General features: G+C 36.6%; 1 protein-coding gene across 1 annotated transcript; it reads right to left on the bottom strand.

Annotated features, from left to right (window-relative positions):
* Nucleotides 1-6,477: 6,477 nt before the first annotated feature.
* Nucleotides 6,478-7,842, bottom strand: LOC121381626 (ATP-dependent DNA helicase Q-like 3). The gene is given in 5 exon segments (XM_041510962.1): nucleotides 6,478-6,599; nucleotides 6,602-6,724; nucleotides 6,727-6,827; nucleotides 7,093-7,212; nucleotides 7,706-7,842. Coding segments are annotated over 5 exon segments (603 nt in total).
* Between the last annotated feature and the right edge of the window lie 3,250 nt (nucleotides 7,843-11,092).

The following is an 11,092-nucleotide window of genomic DNA, read 5'->3' as shown; positions in this document are numbered from 1 at the left end:
AATGTAAATAAAATGTCATGAAGAATTCGGAACTTGTTCTCCCGTAGTCTTGGTAACTTACAATGCACGTTTCATCCTTGACTAAGATAAGACACATGTTCGTCAGGAGCGGATCCAGGATGTGATGATGTGGATGTAAAACACGAACCTTTGAAGAAAACATTATAAACGTGTCTTTTTTTAAGAATGGGGAGGGCGAACAGGTTGGGACTCCATATTGATCTGTTACTGTCTATAGGTATAATAAACATGAAGGTTATATATAATAATCACATACAATCATGTATGCAGGGTGTTCAGTGTGGAAAGGACGGCAGTAGGGCGGGTTTGATTTATTGGGCGCGGGGGGCAGTGGGGGATGGGTTGTTTTGGAGCGTGTGGTTTGGAGTTGTTGTGGGGGTTTTGTTAAGGGTTGGTTTTTGTTTTATGCATCTAGTATAGTTTGTAAGAAAGATTCCAAGTGTGGGTGCGGGATTCAGCTCAGTCTATAAATCGCAAGATCGAAGCACTTCGGTGGATCCATTTAATTGATTGGGTTTTATCTCGTTCCTACCAGTGCACCACAACTGGTATATCAAAGGCCGTGGTATGTGCTTCCCTGTCAGTGGAAAAGTGCATATAAAAGATCCTTTGCTGCTAGTGGAAACATGTAACGGGTTTTCTCTGATGACTACGTGTCATAATTACCAAATGTTTGACATCCAATGGTTGATAAATCAATGTGCTCTAGTGATGTATTTAAACAAAACAAACGTCTTCTTCCTCGACCCCCGCCCCACCCTTACGCGAAAGGAATATTAAAGCACAATTTATATTAGAGCTATTGATGTGTAAATACTGTTATTTCGACAGACACTTGGTCCAGACAGATAGACAGACAGACAGACAGAAAGACAGAAAGACAAAGAAAGAAATATAGAAAGAAAAAGAAAGAGAGTGGTGGAGACAGGGGTGAGGGAGGAAGATATTACAAATATTAAGATGATTTGAAACACATTGAATACATAGACAATGATATTCTAAACAAGAAAATATATTTAATATGTAAGTTTAATCGTAGATATAGTTCATTAATCGGAAACATCTTACAGTGCAGCAAACTCAGGAATGTCCCTTTAACGCATTCAGATCTTCTTAAAATCAATTAATTTAAGACAAAAAGGGAAATGTTAAGTAGGCGTTTTTGACATGAAGGTTTTTTTCAATAATGGATTAAAAATTTTTTTATGACAGATCGTTTACACCTAATGTATAAAAGTTCATGAGTCAGTTGTATATGTATCAAACTCCTTTAATGAATGAAACATTATACATGTAATTTCTTTGTTATACTTTATTTTTTATTTTTTTCGTTTGTTTTATGTTCGTGTTTACTATGTATTAATGCCGGCATCGATGGTATATATATTGTTTGTTATTATTTTTATTTTTTTTAACATTCATTCTATTTCAACCTACGTATGTAGAAAGACTGGGTTCTCGTTTACTATTAGAAACATTATATCTACGGGTATTGTATCCAGCGCGTGTATTGTAATTATATAAAAGTAAAGTTTGTTTTATTTAACGACGCCACTAGAGCACATTGATTTTTTATCTTATCATCGGCTATTGGACGTCAAACATATGGTCATTCTGACACTCTTTTACAACAGACAGCAAGGGATCTTTTATTTGCACTTCCCACAGACAGGATAGCACAAACCATGGCCTTTGTTAAACCAGTTATGGATCACTGGTCGGTGCAAGTGGTTTACACCTACCCATTGAACCTTGTGGAGCACTCACTCAGGGTTTGGAGTCGGTATCTGGATTAAAAATCCCATGCCTTGACTGGATCCGAACCCAGTACCTACCAGCCTGTAGACCGATGGCCTAACCACGACGCCACCGAGGCCGGTTATGTAATTATATAACAAACAGCTTCTATTTTTCGTCTGTGTTTAAATATGGGAGGCTGAAATCTTGAAGTAAACTCTGCTCAGATGATTCTCAACCTGAAAAGGTTTGATTTGTGGATTGTGGTTGAAACGATAACGATTAATCATACCCATAACAATTGAACCCACCAAATACCCCACACCCACACCCACACCCACACCCACACACCCACGCCCCTCCGTGCTGGAGAAAATCCTCAAATTCTGGCAAAAATGTTAGAGATATTCGTCCAAAATGAGCTGGCCTTTTCACCATATATTTCCATCATTCTACACACAAAATTACTTGTAATCCATGTAAAAATTAATAATGGTTTACTGCAACCCTATATAGCTGTTTGATAACAATGCAAATATGACTAAATGTTCTTATCCAGATTCAGGCATTTACGATAAATTTGAGCAAAAGACAGCGCCCCCCTCACCCCCACCCACCCACCCACCCCCCACCCACCTACCCCCACAAACACACACACACACGCACACACAAATGGGAGCCCGTACGCCTATGATTAGACCGTATGTTGGATTTTATGTCGGAGGTTTAAATATAAGAGACCCTTGAACTAAGTTTAGATTTAGATTTACAAGTACAAGTTCATTACAGCGTTAAGTTGTTACAACTTATAACAAATAAAATACATTGATATAAGGAACAATGGAAACATCATAGAGATAATTTGTTTGTCTCTTATTTTGTTCGCCCATAGTAAGTATTTGACATGGTTATTTATCTCATTATTTAATTGCCTCCAAAAGACAAGAGGGCGAGACGTAGCTCAGTGGTACAGAGCTCGCCTGATGCACGATCGATCTAGGATCGATTCCCATCGGTGGGCCCATGGGCTATTTCTCGTTCCCGTCAGTGCTCCACAACTGGTGTAATAAAGGCCGTGGTATGTACTATCCTGTATGTGTGATGATGCATGTAAAATATCTGTTGCTGCTAATCGAAAACAGCAGCCCATGACGTGGCGACAGCGGGTTTTCTCTCAATATCTGTGTGTGGTCCGACGCCATATAACAGTAAATAAAGTGTGTTGAGTGCGTCGTTAAATAAAACATTTCCTTCTAACAGACAAGAGCGCTAGCTGTATTAGTTAGAAAAAAATTGGGGTGCAAAAAGTGGGGCTTTTTTAAATACATTTCTTTGTTAAACTTTAGTATCGTGAATACTGAAGATTTAACTAAAACTCATCTTCAGTATGATTCATATTACATTTCATGAGCCGTCGATTATGTAAGAAACGACCTCAAAATCCTTCTATTCAAAGCGATTATGAGCGGAGATCAAAGCTGAATTGTTACTGTGAACAACAGATCCTCTTTCAAAGCGAGCTTCAATCTGAACGATGAATCGTGGTTGAGCCGTCAATAGGAATACAAGCTTTAGTATCGACATTTGGGACTTAAGGACATGTTGAATTCCCAGCGTAATCAATGTAGTCATATGTGTAGTCATATGTCGATGAATTATGGCTAAATAAAGGCATTAACTAATTCAGTTCAATTCAATTATTTTATTACTTTAACCTACCACCTTGTCAGCTTAGCATACACACGCGATATATTGGGTGGCTCGAAAAAACGACAACCCTACTGAATATAGTTTTAAAAAACAAAAGTAATTTCACACTCATTACCATATGGATATTTACCACCTTCAGTGAAAAGTTTAGGCTCATATGTCAAATATTGTTAAAATAAAAATCGACTTGAAAGTTAAAAAATGCGACGCTAGACAGTAAGGCAAGAAGAGCAATCGTCGCTTTTGTTTTACATACAATTTTGAATCTGTTGCTATTTTAACAATATTCGTTCTATGGGCCCACAATTAATACTGAAGGTAGAAAAATATCCTTATAGACATGGGTGTGAAATATCAATGCTACAGTCCATATACTTCTAATAAATCTTGCTATTAAAAAATTGTACTAATTACGAAATAAGGATTTGAAGTGAAATCATGGTAAGATATTTTATTGTTATTGTGTAACCCTGGATGTACTGTAACCTCACCATGGTGCAGGGCTGAAACATTCTCGTTGAGAATGGCTAATACAGTACAACTCCCCTTTTGAGGCACCTTGTTGGCCGTAAGGTGCAACTCGTGAAGATGGATGATGGGATCCTGGTTGGGGCATACCTGCGGGCATGACTTCTGACAATACATCACTTTAATTTGGCCCGGAGTTCAAACAGACGGGTGGTCAGGAAGGCCCGACCTGATCAATCGGCTGGTCATGTTAAGCTCTAAAGCATACAACCCTTTGTTTTGTTACATTAGCCAAGAACAAACATTGTTTGAATGACCATTTGTATTTGTTGCTCTTGGGGCGGTAGCTAGGGTCAATCAAGTGATTTATTCTTTTTTATTGCCTGAGTATATACTATGTATCCCTGGCATGATTGTCTGGAGGTTTTCCGCAGCTGCATGTACCCTTGTCGCGATAGTGCCCAAAGTGGAAAGCGGAACAACAGGTACAGCAGGTGAAAGTAGAAAAGCACCTGTCTTTTACTGATGCTAGATACATTGTAGATACTTCCACTAATTTGGCACCAGGTAGATCGTATGCCACAGCTGTGAAGGTTTCTACAACCAGTGTAGCTATTCAAACTGACTTGACTTGGCCAAACAGTGAGGATAAATTTCAGAAGATTTCTGATCTTGAACAGGTTCAAAAGCAAACTACAAAAGCTGCTAATAACAAAATGTCAAAATCTGCCCAGGTGTCTTTGGATTCTGGAAATCCACCAAGAGGCTCATCTTCTGGGGAGCCAGGTCCCAGTAAGCCTCCGCCACGAAAAGACACTAAGAAACACAAAAAGGATTCTTCTTCGGGACGACTGAAGAAATATGAAAAACAGTTGGTTCCGACCAACAATCTTTTTGAAGCTTTGGCTGATTTGGATGATAAAATTGATATAGTGCCAGACGATTGTTCTCAACCACACAATTCTCATAAGCCAAAGATAACTCCCGTGCTTCCGCCTAATAATTAATCAGTCATTCGGTGAAAGAGCCGTGGTTTTAAGGCCCAATTTTATTAACTAAGCCTTTTAATTCAAAAACATAATCCTATTGCAGTGTGTCTTCAAGAAACTTTCTTGGAGGACACAGGTTATATTACTATAAGAGGATTTAACCTCTGTGATAGGTTTCATGAAACTGAAAATAGATAATCTGAATGTGTTTCAATTCTTGTTAATGACAACATTCATCAGAGTATAGTGACATTGCATACTAATTTACCAGCTGTGGCTGTAAACGTTACAGCTCATAAAACTATTACTCTATGTTCAGTTTACTTGCCACCGCGTAGCCATTTAAATTGTAAACCAAGGGATCTTCAAGATCTTATTGACCAGCTCCCTACTCCCTTTATTATTATGGAGGATTTTAATGCTCACCACACTTTGTGGGGGTGCGAGGATATTAATATTAGAGGAAAACAATTGGAAGACTTAATTCTCAAAAATGACTTACTTTTATTCAATGATTAAAGTAATACATATCTTCTAATCTCGATTAAGATTCAAAACTTCTACTGGCGTCGTTTGAATCTCGACGGCGAGTAAATAAATCAGCACTGGAAATTTTACAGGACGGATTCTGACACTAATATCGAACGTTCGTAAAAATCCAAACACCTGTTGTCGGCAAATATATGTTCCTCTAACATGATCGTTTTTTACATACCTGACAATGTCAAGATTAGTAAATTTCCAAGCTTTTAATCCTTCTGACGTTCAAAGTGACTCCATTTTTTTTTTAAATGACTGAATATCATCCTATAGTCTGTTCTAAAGATTGTTATTATTATTGTGTACATTCCACCTTTATTGGCAGTCCATATTTTTCTACTGAAATTGTATGTTTTGACTTGCATCTTATATGAGTCACTTTGCATTAATGCTAAACATTAAATAAATTTATATAAATAACTGGAGAAAAAATAATATATATATAGTCATTTATTAGTAGTTGGACTATCACATAGTGAAAATATATACAATTAAAAGCACACATTTTTATTACATTTTTATATATTATACTGTGTGTGTGTGTGTGTGTGTGTGTGTGTGTGTGTGCGCGCGCGCGCGCGCATAAATATGAACAAAGCTAAAAATGTGCTTTTCATGGGACAAAGAAATAGATATTATCAGACACCAATAATACAAATAAAAATATTAACATGTATAATACATGTATCAAAATGTAACTGAAACTTAGTTTTTGAAAAATACATGGGTTACACCCAACAGCCTCTGCTACACCACCCCATCCCCTACATTTTTCTTCAATCGCCCAATCCTATCTTTTTCCATATGGATACATATTTATTTACACAAGCATACTTATCGAAACACACACTACAACAAACACAAAGGCAACATGCACACTTTGTCATACATTTCCCATCACATGTACCAGCTGTTTGCAGTTCTATGGCATCCATTCCTTTAACAGACAACGCTCGCAGAACTTCCATTCGTGCACACTTTTCGGCCGCTATCACACCCTTACACACTGCAATCATACTTTCGGACGTATTTCATCCATGCTACGGCCATAAGCATAGCAAATTGCATATGCTTGATGGCCGTCCCTCCCTGCCGTCCCAACCTCTTGCCAGTAGCTTAAAATGGATTTTGGGACCCCCAATGAATAATAACTGTTACATCTGGAATTTGTATCCCCATCCCAAAGGCTATTGTAGAAAATAAAACCCTTAATGTACTGTCCCTGTTTATGAAATTATCTAATATTTTTTCAGATGTAAATCTATGGATTTATGAAACATGTTCACAAGGCTATGTTGAATTCCTCTAATAACAAGCAAGTCTTTTATGTGGTTGTACAGCATGGCAGCATTGCTCACAGTCCTAAAAATGAAACAAACAGATTCAGTCAATTACTAGTTCACACGTTATGTGTGTCTATGTGAGTGGCCAAACATACTATATTTGGCCTTAGGTAGTCTCTATTATCACAGGCTACAATATGATATTTGAACAATTTTAAACCAAAAATTAAATATCTTTGTCACTTATAACGTAAGACGAATATAATTTAAGGATTCTTGTTTTCTCCAATGACAAGTAGGTACTTTTTATAATATGTTAACATTTTTTCCAAAGAATATAATACCTGCAATACACTATCATTTTAATGGCTTCTTTCTGTCTTTTTAAAATGTACTTAAACAACCAGTCTAGATCAGTTTCATAGTCTTGTTTAGAACTACGAACATCCAGAAAAATGTTTGCTCTGCAAAAACAAATAATACAAAATAGAAAATATATTTATAACTGTCAATTATGTAACCGATAAGTGTGTGTATATATAGACATGTGTCGTGGTTGAAATTGAAATCCGGTACAATCTCAGAATTAAACTATTAGTATTACATGGTATCTTGATGAAGGTATTTTAATGTCATACATTATAACAAAACAATACATTATAACAAAACAGCATCATAAATACAGCTATACAATTAATACAGTAAACACTGAACTATTCACATTTTCCAACTGACAAAAAAAGAATTACATGTGCCACTATAAATCTATATAGCAATATATCAGTATTGTTTTTTTGTTTTCATATGTGGGTTTTTTTTATCTGATCTACTGGTAGGATCTAAGATTCTACCTGCAGAAAGTGGAATTCTAGTTTCTACCGATATATATATATATATATAATATATAATATAACTTTTAATATTCTGTCATATCTACTATTGAATCATTTTACCAACCTATCTGGTACCACTGCGACAGTCAATGTGTCATTCTCTCTTAAGCAAAGGGTTGTGAAAATGTCTTTTCGCACCTTTTCATCACATGTAGCAGTGACTGCTAATACCGGTGAATCTATTAAGCTTCTCAAATTCATTACCTCTTTGTAAACTGGTCTGAAGTCTTCTCCCCTTAAGGTAGGACGTGATAATAAATAACGGCATGAAACTGGCAATTGAACACAAACAATCTCAGCTACTCCTTCCATTTTTGCTTCAAATAATAAATTATTATGACCATTTCATATGAGCTCTACGTTTGTCTAGAACATGATTTTAATACAAACAACATTCACTCACTCACTAGCACGCTCTGTTTAAAATTTTGGTTTTAGCCTAGTTTATACTTTGGTTGCAGCAGCGGCAACATTAGCAGCATTGTGTTTAGAAGTGTCACTGTCAGTGTTGACTAGCAGTGCTTACTTCTTTTTTTGGATTTGACGTGCACATTCAGAGGAAGATCATTTATAGCTCACGCCTTGCCTACACCAGCGTTAATGCCAAGGCGATAATAATTTATACTTATCACGACATACTTCTTTTTTTGGATTTGACGTGCACATTCAGAGGAAGATCATTTATAGCTCACGCCTTGCCTACACCAGCGTTAATGCCAAGGCGATAATAATTTATACTTATCACGACAGATAGTGTGTCTACATAGGGCGTCGATTAAATTACCTATTGCACCTCAGCTGGACAATCTACTACTGAATGACAAAAAAACCCACAAAAAGCAGTTATATTACAATTATAATACCATTCTGAAATACAGTGTGATTCATCGCATGCCAGCAAATATAGTTTTGACTTCAAATCTTCGGATAAGAACAATTTCCGCCAGTATTTCGATATTGCCGTCTCTGGTGATATAAAGATAACTGAATATCGTTCACGTTTTATATCTGAAATTATAATTATTAAAAGGTTTCTGATATTAAATGTCAAGCATACTGTATTTTTTATACTAGATCTACAAAAAAAAAACCTCTGCCGCCAAGTAGGCTACTATTTTTCTATTAGCAGCAATTGTTCGTATGTATGCACATTCCCATAGATGGGACAGCACATACCACAGCCTTTATTGAACAGGAAATTGCCTAAGATATTCAGTAAGAAAATGGATCCGACAACGTACTGCGCGTCAGCCAGACGCGCTACCACTAAGTACATCCCGTTCCACACATTATAAATGGAGCGGTAGATCAAACAAATTTTGCTTATATAAAAATAAGTGAATATGAAGCGAAGTACAAAGTAATTAAGATCCATGGATGGCTCCATAATATATTGTATTACTACTGAGAACAAAATAGTAATGGTTGGTTGATTATATTTATTTTCGTCCTTACATCCAATTAAGGTTCAAGCATGCTATTAATGTTAGTAGAAGAGAGGAAACCTGCTACCGCCGCACTGTGGCTACTCTTTTTCGATAAGTAGCAAGGGATCTTTTATATGCAGTTTCCCATAGACAGGATAGCACAAACCCTGGCCTTTGTTGAACCAGTTATGGAACACTGGTCGGTGCAAGAGGGTTACACCTAGCTATTGAGCCTTGCGGAGCACTCGCTCAGGGTTTGGCGTCGGTATCTGGATTAAAAGTACCATGCCTTGACTAGGATACGAACCCAGTACCTACCAGTCTGGAGACCGATGGCTTAACCACTGCGCCACCGAGACCGGTCGGATATAGGTGACAGGCAGTCACTAATATACTCGCAGGCAAGCTAGGCAGGCATTTTCGTTATACTTACTGATATTATCCATGTAATGCATATGGGGGGGGGGGGGGGGGGGGGGGGAGAGAGATGTAGGGGTGGGGTGGTGTAGCAGAGGCTGTTGGGTGTAACCCATGTATTTTTTAAAAACTAAGTTTCAGTTACATTTTTAATTATACATGTTAATATTTTTGGTATTTGCATTATTGGTGTTTATATGCATTTATAGCTAAGGGGGAGATGTAGGGGGTGGGGTGGTGTAGCAGAGGCTGTTGGGTGTAACCCATGTATTTTTCAAAAACTAAGTTTCAGTTACATTTTGATACATGTATTATACATGTTAATTATTTTATTTGCATTATTGGTGTTTATATGCATTTATAGCAATGGGGGGAGATGTAGGGTGTGGGGTGGTGTAGCAGAGGCTATTGGGTGTAACCCATGTATTTTTAAAAACTAAGTTTCAGTTACATTTTGATACATGTATTATACATGTTAATATTTTTATTTGTATTATTGGTGTCTAATAATATCTATTTCTTTGTCCCATTAAAAACACATTTTTAGCTTTGTTCATATTTATGCGCGCGCGCGCACACACACACACACACACACACACACACACAGTATAATATATAAAAATGTGTGTTTTTAATTGTATATATTTTCACTATGTGATAGTCCAACTACTAATAAATGACTATATATTTTTTTTTTTCCAGTTACTTATATAAATTTATTTAATGTTTAGCATTAATGTAAAGTGACTCAAATAAGATGCAAGTCAAAACATACAATTTCACTAGAATAAATGGACCGCCAATAAAGGTGGAATGTACACAGTAATAATACAAATCTTTAGAACAGACTATAGAATGATATTCAGCCATTTTTAAAAAAATGGAGTCACTTTGAACGTCAGAAGGATTAAAAGCTTGGAAATTTACTAATCTTGACATTGTCAGGTATGTAAAAAAACGATCATGTTGGAGGAACATATATTTGCCGACAACAGGTGTTTGGATTTTTACGAACGTTCGATATTAGTGTCAGAATCCGTCCTGTAAAATTTCCAGTGCTGATTTATTTACTCGCCGTCGAGATTCAAACGACGCCAGTAGAAGTTTTGAATCTCAATCGAGATTAACATATCTTCATGCTGCAAGTGGTTCTTTCACTTTCATCGATGTAACCCTTTGTAGTCCTTCACTTTTTGTTGATTTCTCCTGGAAAGTTGGTCCAAACTCTTGTAGTAGTGACCGCTTTCCCATTATTTTGGAGAATGATGGACCTCCATCAGTTGAAAGGGTTCAAAGGTGGAATTTGGTGAGGGCAAATTGGGTTCAGTTTCAGCATGTGTGCAGCACTCGTCTGCAACAGTGTTTACGTGATACTGACTTTTATTCTAAATTTTTATTTTATCTATCTGTGATGTGTGTATTTTTGCACAGTTCTTTACACTGTTTTTATTTAACTCTTGATTTTTTATCTTGATGATGTTCATCACTTACTGTTTGCATTTACCATAGTTTGACGCACAATAGCCGATGTATTTTTTTGTGTGTGCTAGGGTGTCGTTAAACATCTATTCTATTCTATTGTTATTGTGTACAAAGCCAAAACAAGG

The sequence above is a fragment of the Gigantopelta aegis genome, chromosome 9 (genome assembly GCF_016097555.1).
Source record: "Gigantopelta aegis isolate Gae_Host chromosome 9, Gae_host_genome, whole genome shotgun sequence".
Classification (NCBI taxonomy): Eukaryota; Metazoa; Mollusca; class Gastropoda; order Neomphalida; family Peltospiridae; genus Gigantopelta; species Gigantopelta aegis.
The sequence above is the reverse complement of the archived record's forward strand: the minus strand, read 5'-3'. Positions and strand labels throughout refer to the sequence as shown.